Here is a 14,479-nt window from a genome sequence, read left to right on the forward strand (position 1 = left end):
GGGTACAGAACCAACCCAAAAGGAGGAGGAAAAATATTAAACAAAAAAAACAAAACAGAACAGAACAGGACAGGGTAATTTAGAAAGGAATTTGGAAAAAGGCCAGAACATAGAATCCAGGAGAGAAGTGGAGAGAAAAAATACATAGTTAGCAATTTATTGACTTTTAATTCATTCAAATCATCAATACCTGTTGGTCATTTCCAACATCGTAGCCCAAGCTGATAAGGCAGGCTTTAAACTCTTCAGGTCCCAGTTTCCCGCTATGGTCCTATACGAGGTCATGGTGCAGACCAGGGCATGCAGGTAACATGATGTGCGCACACACACAGCGAGGATGATGGGGGGGGGGGGGGGGAGAGGGAAGGAGGGTGGGAGGGAGACAAGGGGAAAGAGGGTGGAGTTTTGGTGGAGTTTTGGTGATTCAGCACAACATGCACCATGCACGTCACATGCAGATGGAGATAAGGAAAATAAAAATTAGACAAGACAATGAAAAACATTTGAACAAAAAATAAAAATGCAAATGAAATCATGAATTTTACACAAACCTTTCAGGTGTAAAACAGTACTAAAGAATTACACGTACAAATCAGTATCAGACATTTTCCCCCCACAAATTAACAGAATTTCAATATAAACTTTAAATCAACCTTATTGAACAAGACACTAATATATCTTCAATTTTGCAACTTAACTCATTTTGCCACATTGCTGTACAAATTATTAACAATCGATGTTGATAAAATGCAAACTTTCAGAAATAGAGTTGAATGCATGTTGCTATGTCACCCACCTTGCATATTAATGTGTTTGTTGAACTTTTTTTTTTTTTTTTAAATTAAATTTTAGACTTCTTAGAATGTTTCCATCATTTACTTTATGCATTAAAATCGCATTATAAATGCCTGAATTTTAATTGGCGGAAAAAATATCTGATCTCACATGAATAGTAAATTGAAACAAAACAGTATTTTAAACATCTTTGAAGAAGGGTTTCGACCCGAAACTTTGCCTATTTCCTTCGCTCCCTAGATGCTGCTGCACCCGCTGAGTTTCTCCAGCATTTTTGTGTACTTAGTATTTTAAACAAAGCTGCTACAAGTTTAAGGCACTGATCACAAACAGCTTCTGTTGGACTTCTGTTGGTAGAACTGGTCACTATCCTTAGCTGAGCAGCAGTTTCAACAGCAATGCAATACTAAATATACAACCCAAAAGCAATATTTTCTGCATTCCATTGTGTTTTGTCATAATACATAAATTCCTCATTTTACATATTTAAAAAAAAAACGAGTTTGGAAAAACTATGAGGTGGGCAGTAACTTGATAATAACTGAACTTCCTGGTGAGATTTTTGAAACAATAATTATTGGGCACAATAACAAGTCTTACTTAGAAATTGCACTTAATGATTCATACAATTCGAGTCACACAGACATTTAAAAGAACTTGGTTGGTGACCTTCCTTTATTTATTCTGTTGTTAAGTATGATGGTAATAGAACAACTCATACCCCCGTTAGTCACTGTTAAGCCATTGCTAAACCTACCAATTAATTTTAAATCTAATTTCACTAAGACAGCCTCCTTTTGCTCTGGTATTTTAATTATTTAACAAGTTTAATTGTTAATGTTTTATTATTAATGTTTTATGTGTCATTCCTAACTGTCACTGTATGTCATGATGTCACTTGCGGGTGGAGCACCAAGTCAAATTCCTTGTATGTGAATACTTGGCCAACAAACTTATTCATTCATAATTTTGTTTTCTACCTACAATGATTTTGATAAAAATCAAACAAATTAATGGTGACTAAACACGTCCAACCCTGACAATTCTGTCACAACTGATTAAGCTGTGTTGGAAGCAACGACCAAGAACGCACACCAACGCTTCTACTTCCTTAGGAGGCTTAGGAAGTTTGGTATGTCCCCTACAAGTCTCGCCAACTTCTACAGATGCACCATAGAAAGCATTTTATCAGGATGCATCGCAGCTTGGTTTGGGAACAGCTCTTTCCAAGACCGCAAGAAATTGCAGCGAATTGTGGACGCAGCCCAGATCATCACACAAACTAACCACCCATCTATAGACTCCATTTATACCTCATGCTGCCTCGGCAAGGCCAGCAGCATAATCAAGGGTGTGTCACACCATGGCCACTCCCTCTTCTCCCCTCTCCCATCAAGCCAAAGGTGAAAACACACACCTCCAGATTCAGGGACAGTTTCTTTGCCAGCTGTTTTCAGGCAACCGAATCATCCTACCACAACCAGGGAGCAAGCAGTGCTGAACTACTACCTACCACTGATGACCCTCAATACTATTCTTGATCAGACTTTGCTGGCTTTACCTTGCACTAAACTTGTATTTCCTTATCATGTATGTATACACTGCAAATGACACATTTGCAATTTATTATCTTCCCGCTGACTGGTTAGCACGCAACAAAAGCTTTTCACTGTATCTCAGTACATGTGACAAACTAAATAAACTAAGCTAAATAAACTAAAGACGTTTTGGCCAACTTTATTTCCACCGCAAGACAAACTGAATTTCTGCAAATGTGTTAGTACTTTCTGTATAAACGATCCTTTCTTTGGCTTTTTAAACTAATTGAAATGGCCTATCTACTGAAAAGCACAATGGAGGAATTCAAACTTATTGCCGCCCTTTTGCCAAACAGCCATGGAGTTCAAAAGGAAGAGCATTCATAAAGATACAACCAATTTAACAGCATCTTTTAAAACCTCAAGCACTAGGTTATTTTTGGGGTCTTCATTTAAAATATAATATCTAGCTTTGAGTGTGTCAACCAATTTCTTCTCAGGCAATTAAACATTCAAGTATGTGCTCACCAAGGAAAGATTCTTATATTAAAGTGCAACAAATGATCAAGGAGAGTTTTATTACTAAGTAACTGCACCTAACTGGGAAGTATGCAATGACATCCTAATATATTGGGCAACACAGTAAACCCGATTAAATCTAAACTAACATGTTAGGCAACTTTTATACCAACCCATTTCCCACAGAGCTTGTTTCTTTGTTAAGATGACACAAGATACTTTTGAACAAGACTAAAAAGAAATTGCAATATTAAACTGTTCCCCCCTAAGTTGCACTCAATGTAAAAAAACAAGTCATGACAACACCATTTGTCATGTATCAGTATGCTTATATTTTCCACAGAGTTAGATTGCTCTTTGCAGCTTTCAACATTTGCTCAGTGGTCAAGTGGACATCTGGAATTTACTGCGCATTTTTAAAAGCTAATTAGAGTACTGTTCTGGAACAAAGGCTGCATTCTCCAGTGGGCAAATTAAATGAATCGTAGCCTTGTGGCAGGGTGGTAAAAAATATCAGCAGCAGGGATTGTAATTACCTACTAGGTCTCAATTCCCCCATAACCCTCTGCCACCACCCTCCTCCAATCCTTAAGGCTACTCAACTCCCCACCCACATCTCAACTGCATGAGCACCTCTTCCACCATCACCGCTCGAGATCACCATTTTTAAAAGTTTAGTTTAGAGATACAGCGCAGAATCAGGCCCTTCGGCCTACACCGACCAGCGATCCCTGCACACCAACGCCATCCTACACACACTAGCGACAATTTACATTTATACTAAGCTAATTAACCTACAAACCTGCACGTCTTTGGGGAGTGGGAGGAAACCGAAGATCTCGGAGAAAACCCACTCGGTCTCGGAGAGAATGTAGTCGGGATTGAACCCGGGTCTCACAACGACTCGCCCCTTTCTCCAACATTTCTCACTACTCATGTGGTTCAGGTCCTGTCCTAACTAGATCAAGTTTTCCACTTCCAAATACTGATCGTTTCATTTCCTCAATTGTCAACGGTTCATTGCCCTTCACAGATGTTGCCCAAGTGCTGACTTCCTGCAGCAGTTTGCATTTTTCTGTTCAAAGTCATTATTTAGTTCAATCAAAAATATCTTTCTCCACTGGCAATTCTAGTTACGTTGCAACCACAATGTCGAACGCGAGATCAGTAAAGATTAAGGAACACCATTTTTAAACGAGTTAAGGGCATGCAAATACATCCACATTTGTCAGTGGTTACCAAACCACAACTGCTCTGCTGTGACTGTACTGCAAAATATGCACTGTCTATCTGAAACTGTAGTCAAGTGTGATCCACTTGAAAAGATGCAGCATGATCATGATTATTTTATATCAAAAATTTCATGTGTTTTGATTCAAGAATTTGGATTAGAAACATAGAAAATAGGTGCAGGAGTAGGCCATTCGACCCTTCGAGCCAAAGGTGACAAACAATTATGCCAATGTACCATAAAGACTTGTCAAGAGATGTCAATGCTGTCATTCTGTAGAAAGATGAAGCACACCCTCATCTTTGCACAAATTATGTAACTCGTATAACTCGTGGGATGGAGATTTAATTTATACTCAAGCTATATCTAGAGGTGTCAAAGTACTTGTCTTGACTATTTAGAGGTGTCAAAGTAATTTCCTGCTCAGCAACATAACTTTAGACAACAAAATTGAAAGACAAATGAAAATTAAAAAATCAATTGCTATACTTTCCCATGAAGAAATCATACAGATCTTTTGCAAGTGGCCATTTTTTTTTAGGAGTGAAGGGAAACAGGGAGAATAATGCAATTCCTGAAATTAGCCACCATTTGCCAGATTATGAAAATTTGATGTTTCACAGGTAATTTTGTAATTTTATCTGTAATTTTAGAAACTTGTTTCACAGTAACTTTTAGCAATCAGTGCGAGATACGTTCATTCAGATGGATTGTTTGTACTTTTTGAAGTGTGACCATGCAAGAGCTTTCCCTTAGAGGTAAATATCTAAACAAGTCACCTGGATGCCAGTAATGCTCATGTAACTATTTGGTAGAACTGTGCTTTGTTGTTTTGTTTATCGGCCTTGAACTAAGCCAGCAGATACAAAATGCTCAGTTTGCTGGATTCTAAATTGTTTCCACATTGACAACGTGGCTGCACCTCAAGTACAGCAAAACTGGCAATGGGGCACCCTTTGGACTCTGGTGACATTGCAGTGGCCCATTTTACAGACTATTGGATGCTATTATATAATGCTGACACTTACTTCATGTAAGACAGTATAATACATTTGTCAGTGAACCCAGCCAGTTGGAAGGTAGCAAGATACTGTGCCATGTTAAGTTTAAAGGGAGCACAGCCTGGCGAGTTTCTGCTTGTAGATTTCAACCAGCTCATCTCCTGACTAGTTCCAGCTGCAATCCATATTCCCAACTCCAACTGCACAACCAGCTCACACTCCACACCCTAGCTCTGGCCACAAACCTACGCAGACTCCTTGTAATGCACGACTGACTTAGTTGCTTTGTGAACAGCGAGGACTTAAAGTGTATTAATGACCTTGCTAGATGTTGAACCATCTGGATTTCTGAACAACTGAATAATGGGCAACGGTTTACTGTAAAGCAGGAGGGGTGCCTTGCTTCAAGTCAGTACATATAAATTGAACTCCTGTCAAATAATATTTCTCGGTTCATAAACCACAAGATGACGAAATCCTGCAAATGTTTTGTTTTTGAAGTGCTCAGCAGGCCACATATTCCAAATTCATTCAGAGTGACTACATTGGATATATAAAGAACACTCTCCCCACACACACCAAAAACATTAAACACCCATGCTTTGGAATTCAGTTTTCTCTGCTCAAAATTAAATATCAACTAGGTCTCCCACCCATTTCAGCAATAAAGCACCATTGTACTCTAATGAGATTTCAGTACAAGTACCGTGGAGAACATCAAGGCTTAGGGTGCCTGGCAAAGCTAATCAGTTATAGCATTACCTGCCTGAATGAGAAAAGGCAGATTCAGCACAATAAAATCCTACTCTTGTAAACCGCTGCTGGACAGCCACACCCTTTACCTAAACCAATGTAACAATATTATAAACACCACATTCATCAATGCAAATTCTCCCACTGTGTGATTCAGTTATATATGGCCAATCATTACAGGAAAGGTAGGCACAAAATGCTGGAGTAACTCAGCAGAATGTCTGGATAGAAGGCATGGGTGACGTTTCGGGTCGAGACTCTTCTTCAGACTGAGAGTCAGGGGAGAGGGAGACAGATATCGAAGGGAAAGGTGTGAAAACGAGATATCAAAGGGGATGAAAGTCAAGGAAACTGTAGTATAGATCATTGTTAGCTTGGGGAAGGCGACAATGAAGCATACAAAGATAAACATTTAATCACCGGACAGTCAGACTGGTCAGAGAACTAGGATGGGGGAGGGGTGGAGAGAGGAGGAAAGCAAAGTTTACTTGAAGTTAGAGAAGTCAATATTCAATCGGCTGAGTTATAAGCTGCCAAGGCAAAATAGGAGGTGCTGTTCCTCCAATTTGTGTTGGGCCTCACTCGGACAGTGGAGGAGGCCCAGGACGGGAAGGTCAGCGCGTGAATGGGAGGGAGTGTTACAAGAGTAGATTGGAAAAACCTATTAAGACCAGGCATTGAATAATCCAGATTTAAAATCTTTAATCCTTTCATCTTCATAACACATTAATTGGCAACTATTCTTCCTGTGCATTTACATAATACAATCAGCCTCCCCTCCCCCCGCCCCAAAAAAACCTAATCTGTACTCAGTAAGATCACAATGTCTTGGATTCAGATTCACTTTCCTAATTATTTCCCCGAAATACCTATTCCTTTAGTCCAAAATATGTCTAGGTCTTAAATGCATTCAACAGGTGTTGGGAGTACAGAATTCTGAAGTTTCAAAATCCCCCAAACTTTCATCTCCATATTAAGTGGGTAACTCTTTATTCTAAAACTATACCCACATAGTTCCAAATTACTCCTTAAAAGACAATTTTGAGAAGGCATGTGGCAATCTCATACAAAAGCATGGAGTTGCGGCAATTGTGGATCTACATGTAGCCTTTATGCCCGAAACCCAATGTCAAAATCTGGGTTTAGTATGTGGAGATGCTCAAATCCAATTAGTAAATATACACGTCATGTTGTGCATATTCAGCAAATCATTAAGCCTCACGTATACCTTGCTCTCTACAGCTCCAGCCCGCTGCTACTAAAGTGCTGCTCCATCTGCAGGTTATTATATTAAGTAGGGCTAATAGGATGCTTATTATTAAAATCAAACTTTGCAATTCCATTAGGTAAATACCCCAATGCCATAAAAAGCAAATAACTTTATTTATTGGGGGAAGCACAGAAGGAGTTACAAAACGTACCTTGTCGAAGTGATTGAACGATGACCGAAATTCGTTGAGCTGCTCTTGGCTGATGCCTTTTGCATCACGGGTGAGGATTTGGTTTTCTACTTCATTAATAGTTCTGGCAATCGTTGTCAGCAGCTGTTCCCAGCCAACTCGGATGTGCTTTTTACATTAAAACAAAAAGCCAAGGTGTTAATTAACTTCCTGCCCAAATTGAATGTATTAATCCAGCCTACTCGTATCATAGACTGACCTGCACTTCCTTTGTGAAAAATATGTTCCGTTTTGAAAGTGTATGTGGAAATTATGCATATTTTATGCTCCATATTCTACCCCACATGTGGTGGCATGACTTGCGGCCTTCCAGATCTCTATTTAATCAATCGACCTGGTGGTACAGTGGTGCAGCAGAAAAATTGCTGCCTTTAATGTCCCAGAAACTTGGGTTTGATCCGAATACAGGTGCTGTCTGTACGGAGTTTGTACGTTCTTCCCGTGACCTGTGTGGGTTTTGAAATTATTTGAATATTTCTCCGGGTGCTCTGGTTTCCTCCCACACTCCAAAGACATACGGGTTTCGTGTGTCTGTGTCTGTGTGTGTGTCTGTGTGTCTGTGTGTGTGTGTGTGTGTGTGTGTGTGTCTGTGTCTGTGTGTGTGTGTGCAGGATTGTGTTAATGTGCGGGGATCCGCTGGTCAGTGTGGACTCGGTGAGCAGAAGGGCCTGTTCCCATGCTGTATTTCTAAACTAAACTGGAAAATAATCTTATTGGCAAAAGGGAAACTCCAGTTAAGAAAGGACAGGTCGACAAAGATTTATTTTCCTTTTAAGAGATGCTACTTTTGGTTCAGGATAAATCAATAAAACGTTTTCACAAGGCGGAATGAGAAGTAAAGCTATCATCCTCTAAAGAGTCAGCGTCCCACACTGTAAGTACTTTGCCACTGATTTTAAATACAACGCGAGTTCATTTACTAGTAGACGGTAGGTATTACCTCCATGGTGTAGTTGGTGTGCTTGTTGTCAAAGATGAGGGCCTCCTGAATGAGTTGATGGTCCTGTTCCAGTTTGTCAATATTGGGTTTATAATTGATGATACTGTTCTCATACTGCTTCAGTTGATTTAGCTGGTCTTCCAGTGTACCGTGCATTTCAATAGAAATCCGTCCAATCTCCTAATATAGAAACACAACAGTCAATTCAACCACCCATTTGCTACACCAAGGTGTTGCCCTGTATTCAGATTGAGAGAACAGCATGTCTAGAATTGCAATATTTATTTTCACCCAATGTGCAATCTCAGTTTGACAGACACCCATCATAATTTGAAGATACATTAAATCCCCATCAATTTTGGTGCATGCAACAATTGATTGATCCTCATTATAATGAAAAGTCTTAGGTTAGTAAAAATATTGCAATAATAACTCCCCAAGTCTACAGAAATAAAATGAAAGATCAGGGAACATGGAGCAATATCCAAGATGAGATTGTGAGTCTGTGGAATTCTCTGCCTCAGAGGGCAGTGGAGGCCGGTTCTCTGGATACTTTTAAGGGAGAGCTGGATAGGGCTCTTAAAGATAGCGGAGTTGGGGGATATGGGGAGAAGGCAGGAATGGGGTACTGATTGGGGATTGATCAGCCATGATCACATTGAATGGCGGTGCTGGCTCGAAGGGCTGAATGGTCTACTCCTGTTGTCTATTGAGACAATCAGGCTATTAGAGATTTCAAATACCCTTCAAGACTCATCTCCTACCGAGTGGTGAAACTGCACTAAAGATCAAGCCAGCCAATCATTTCATAACATCTTCTCCCCCCCCCCCACCGTAATAATTGATAATCTCAATCAGCCGAGCACAGGATGGAGAGCAAAATTAGTAAATTCCTAATGGAAAAGATAAAATGTTTTTGTTAATATCTCAATTCTCTCTTCATTTACTATTGTAGAATTCAAGGTTAATTCTAGGGATTGTTAGCAAGGAAAAATATTTAATTTATCATGTATGAATGGTGTTTCTCTGCACAATAGGGCGACTTGTTAGGCTGTTTTCAAGGCCAAAATAAGAGTGACGAAGTATGGCCAAGTACAGGTGACCACTTCCTTTCCTTATAGTGTCAACATTTCCTGTAAAACTATCTTGGGTGCAGTTAATAAAATTACAAGGCCTGTCAAATTGAAGCTCAACACACCATAGCTCCACTCCCCAGAACACTAATTCAATCCCATAACCACGAGACTACATATTTCACCAGCCACCGTCTAAAACTAAAATTGGATACAATAGGTTAAAATAGAAAGGATGACAAGAACTATTTAGTTGATTAAAGCTTTCAAATAACAAGTAAACTGCATTAACTTTGTAGCTAATTACAGTGGAATTTAATAACTGGAGTGTGGAGGTAGAACATTTTTTTTGAACTTGGAGAAACTATCCTCAAAACCAGTTCTACATGTCAAAGTTTGCCAACCTTCATCTTGGTCTGAATCCAGGGACCAACAACGTTGGCTGCATTTGCAAACTGCTCGCGCAAGTTTTCATTGGACTGCTGTTTGTTAAATTCTGCTTGCAAGGCTTGGTCTCTTGCTGGCACCAACTCCTGGACCTAGAAGCACAGACACAAACATTCAGGTCATCAAAGTTTATGCTCAATGGCTTATAGACATTTTTCCAGGTCTTTCAAGGCCCCACCACCACCCACTTGCAGCTTCTTTTGATCACCTCAATGAGTGTTCATAGTGACATATCTTCTGGTGTTAATAGTATGTTGACTTAAGACAATTAATCTTAAGTACATTCATTTCCCAAGTTTAGAATTATTTGAAACAGCACAGTGGCATTTTAGGTAGAACTACTGCCTCACAGTCCCTGACCCATATGGAAGGAAGGAAGGAAGAAATAGGAATACTTCATTGTCACATGTGACTAGGCACATTGAAATTCTTTGCTTGCATACACAATGTATACAAATAGCAGCCACCTACAGTGCTGACAAAGTCACAAAGCACGCCGGCTCCCCCTTTTGTCCCCCCCCCTCCCCCCAGTGGTACCCCCATGCATGGTCCCCATTATCCTTTGTCCGTCCCCCCCCCCATTATCCATTGTTCTTCCCCTCCCCTCATGGAGGTCCCCCCCACATAAGTTCTATTATGCAAGTTCCACGACCACATTGCTTTTCTTCCATGTCCCAAAGATGTGCTGATTTCTTGGTAAAATGGCTTCTGTAACCATAATGTGGGTTGGTGGAAGAAATAAAAATCAGGGAGTGTTGGTGATCAGATTAAAAATAGGTTACGAGGAAATAAGTGGGAGAATGATATTGCTCCGAGAGGCAGCCGCGACTCGATGAGCCAAATTGTCTTCTCCTCAGCATCCCGTACCACAGAAACAGATCCCCAACACCACCCCCTCCCTTCCCTCGAGGTGGCTGTGGCACCTGCCCGCAGCACTAGCCACCAGTTCAATCCCAACCTATGTGGAATTTGTATATTCTTGCTGTGACAGCATGGGTTTCCTCTGGATGCTCCAATTTCCCCCTGCATCCCAAAAGTTATGTGAAACACTAGGTTAATTGGTCACTATAAATTACCATTGATGTATAGTTATGTGGCAGAAGCTGGGGGAGTTTACTCCAGTGTTCAAGAGTTATTAGGAAAATTAGTGGGGATTGGAATTGCTTTGTGAGCCCACAGATTCAACAGCTGAATGGCCTCCTCCCATGTCATAAGGAATATTTTGAGTAACGTTTATGACATTCGTTTGCTAGGTTTGAAAGTCGCACAGCTCAAATCAGACATTAGCTGCATGAAAGAGGAAAACTATAGCAAGTTTTCAATTTCAGCACAGTATTTGAACCCAATATTTTAATCAACTAATTTTCAATTGGACCCACATGTTCTTGTGAACTTGGCATGCCACATCGAGTTCCCTATATATTAAATTACATTTACTATATAAAGCCATCAGATATGGAGTAATACTTTCCCACATCTTAATATGAATAGTACTGTGTACAAAAATCATCTGTAAATGCATTTTAGATTCTGATACTCTTCAGCAGTCTCTTACATTATTCCATTTATCATTAATACTCTGCGAGGTAATGGATGTGTATGGATTTACACCAGAGAGCTTAATGTCATAAGACTGGGCAATTTTCATCATTTCATTGTGGATGCCCAGAATTGCTTCCCGCTCCTTATCAGCGTCTGGTAACGTTGCTTTGAATTGTTCATGAGCTGCAATGAGACCCTGCAGAAAGCAGAGGGAAGAAACCAATGAGAACAGGGAAAGTAGCTTTAATTCACTGTTAGAACTTTATTCCATGTATTGTTCTCAAATTGTACCTGAATCTCCTCAGTAGTATGGACAATAAACATATCCTGCAGGTCTTCCATCGCGCCCTCCATCCAATTGTTGAAAGGTGCAGCTCTTTTAGCATATTCCAGATACAGCTGGTCAATTGTTTCCTGCAGTTTTTCAGTCCTCTGTTAAATCAATTTTTAAAAAAAGGCTCATTTAGGAAGCAGCAGTCAAATAGAGAACAAATTTAGCCTTTAGCCACCTCTGCTCTCATGAGCACCAAATGCATGGTATCAAATAAGACAGGCTTAGCAAAGAAATTCTGCTGGAATTTAAAGATTGGTGTTTTGCAATAACATCACTAAATCAGTTAGAACTCAACCATAAGAACCAGACAATTATGTAGCCAAGTGAAACAAGCTTTGTTCCTAATTTTGCAATGTAATGGATTTTCTACACTTTCCTTGTAGTGTACAAAACAGCAGCTACTATTTAATTCCTTCAAAGCATGCATCTTAGAATAGTCTCAAACTCTAACACATTGCATTTGTTCAATCTGATTTCTTGACGTAAAAATCTGCATGCTCAAAAATTTCTGGAAGATTGTTCATAGTTTCAAATCCATGACGTGCTGATTAGGCCAACGCACTGATGGAAAGCTAGTTGACAAGTCTAGTTCTAGTCTGGTTCTACTCGAGTGCACCCATGAATTGAAATAACTTTTCATAAGACAATTACAGTAACTATAATCATAAGGGAGTAAGGGTACAGAAACCAGAAAATGAAACTTGAAGCGGGGCTGATACGAGTCTTAGCTGGACTGAGTCAAAATTACCACAATACCCATCAGGAAGGGAGGAAAGGGAATCACTCGGGCATTCTATTTCTAAATGTATCAAAAACTTTTTCAAAATCAAGAATGTATCAAAAATCGAAACCAAAATACAAATTAAATCAAAATGAATATAGAATCTGAAACACTGCCAACAAATTAAAGAATCAACTCAGACACATGATCACTAAACACTGCACCTCATCTCACATACAACATTGAATTAAGCAAAGCATTTTCCCATTAATATCCCAAGGTCACCTGGGTTTAAAATTCTGACTACAGTTAGAGATATGGATAAATTAAACACACAAATTTCACCACAAAATAAAACAGCAGTTTTGGTCTCACCTCCAGGGCATCCCTCCTACTCTGTGTTAAAGAGCCCAGAGTGTCCCAATGGTCACAAATCGTCTGGCATCGAGCGTTTACATTGGGAGAGTCATAATAATCCAAATCACTGCAGAAAACAAATTACAAATTAAAAAAATTGAGCTAGGCCACCACAGGATTCAGAATATTTCACTTCAAATATTTGATTAGATGTTTCAACTTGCATTAGAGGAAATATTCTTATTTGTTCTTATTCATTAGAGTATAATAATGGTTTGTAAATTTCTGACTGCAGAAACATTCAAACAGTGGGATCAGTTATAAAACCTGGCCTTTAATGTTGAATGGCAGTCTGGTTGGTGCAAACAATCATATTATTGTACATACTTGAGCTCTTGTGCGATGGCAGCGATCTGCTCCACTCTGTCTTGGTGTGCTGCCAGATCACTCTCAAACGCTTCGTGTTTCTTGAGAAAGGCCTTGATGTCAGCCAGTGCTGCCGTTTCATAGTCTTTTTGTGTCAACATTACTTCTTTATCTGTAGAAACAGGCAGCAAGGATAAAATTTGCATTACCATCCAAGAGCCAAGCGACCCGAAACGTCGCCAATTCCTTCTCTCCTTAGATGCTGCCTCACCCGCTGAGTTACTCCAGCATTTTGTGTCTACCAGCCAAGCGATGATGCTGGTCAGGTTTGAGCTTTGGCTCAGTTGGATACTTTGCTTAAATCTGAGGTTCTGGGTTCAAATCCTATTAGAGATGCCATAAAATGTAATGCTGGTAGTACAGTTGCAGCAGTGAAGGAGTGCTGGTGTCATAGGTGGCATCTTTTGTAGCAATGTGTACCTCAAGGTCCAGCTCACTCAAAAGGCAGAAGGAAACAAACACACACTATCACTAAAAAGAGCATGGTGTTTGTCCTTAGCAATATTCTACTAAAAAAAGACCTGGCCATTATCACATTGCTGGTGGATATTCAATCCATCTCAAATAGTCTGCTATTCACATTTCCACCCACTTGTGCGTGGAAAATAACTAAGGAATTGTTTTGATGACAATCTTTTATTAATTAGAGCAAAACATCATGGGTACAATCACCTCAGACATGGAAATTAATGAGAAGGTCCATTTCAGAGGTTGCTTGAATTATTAAATGGTGTAACAGCTCAACCATACATTCACTTGTAAAGTTATACACATGGTCCTTAATCATGTCCCTGGGGAGAGCACTGAACTGTTGTAAATTATTAGTGATTGTGGATGCATCTCCCTGGCCCTTTACTCATCCCTGAAATATCTGGATATTGGACACCAGACTCCTGTTTATTGTCCATAGCTCTGACTTGCACACCTTAATTCCAACCAAAAGTTTCAACTCCAGGGCCACGGACTCAGCACACATCCCTGCAAGCAGATCAATCATTTATCCTGACCCATAGACTGCAATCAGCAGATGACACCTCTAGCAAATCCCCATTTGCCCTCTCAGCCTCTTGGTATATTCCCCCCACGCTCCTACTACTTTGTTGACAAATTTAACTCCAACGTCATCTACAAGTTTGCAGATAACACCATTGCTGTGGGCTGGATCTCACCAAACTACAAGATGGAGTTCAGGAAGGAGCGGAGAGTTTAATGGCATGGTGTCAATTCAACAACCCCGCAATGTCGCAAAACCAAGGAGCAGGTCAACAACTTCAGCAAGCAGGGTAGAGTACACACCCCAGTCTGCATGGTGCGGGGCTGGAAACTATCTGGTGCTTCAATT

General features: G+C 40.0%; 1 protein-coding gene across 5 annotated transcripts in view; it reads right to left on the minus strand.

Moving 5' to 3' along the window:
• Positions 1-14,479, minus strand: part of actn4 (actinin alpha 4) — a 79,975-nt gene that overhangs the window by 7,472 nt on the left and 58,024 nt on the right. For 3 of the 5 annotated variants that reach the window (XM_033014250.1, XM_033014246.1, XM_033014247.1), the window contains exons 12-19: positions 13,099-13,249; positions 12,730-12,838; positions 11,591-11,731; positions 11,313-11,495; positions 9,715-9,849; positions 8,238-8,417; positions 7,259-7,405; positions 191-271 (exon numbers count right to left, since the gene is read on the minus strand). In XM_033014250.1, coding sequence (XP_032870141.1) covers positions 191-271; positions 7,259-7,405; positions 8,238-8,417; positions 9,715-9,849; positions 11,313-11,495; positions 11,591-11,731; positions 12,730-12,838; positions 13,099-13,249 — 1,127 coding nt within the window. The remainder of the gene's footprint in view (positions 1-190; positions 272-7,258; positions 7,406-8,237; positions 8,418-9,714; positions 9,850-11,312; positions 11,496-11,590; positions 11,732-12,729; positions 12,839-13,098; positions 13,250-14,479) is intronic. The other 2 variants (XM_033014249.1, XM_033014248.1) reach the window with 1 other exon arrangement.

This window comes from Amblyraja radiata, chromosome 41, assembly GCF_010909765.2.
Source record: "Amblyraja radiata isolate CabotCenter1 chromosome 41, sAmbRad1.1.pri, whole genome shotgun sequence".
Taxonomy (NCBI): domain Eukaryota; kingdom Metazoa; phylum Chordata; class Chondrichthyes; order Rajiformes; family Rajidae; genus Amblyraja; species Amblyraja radiata.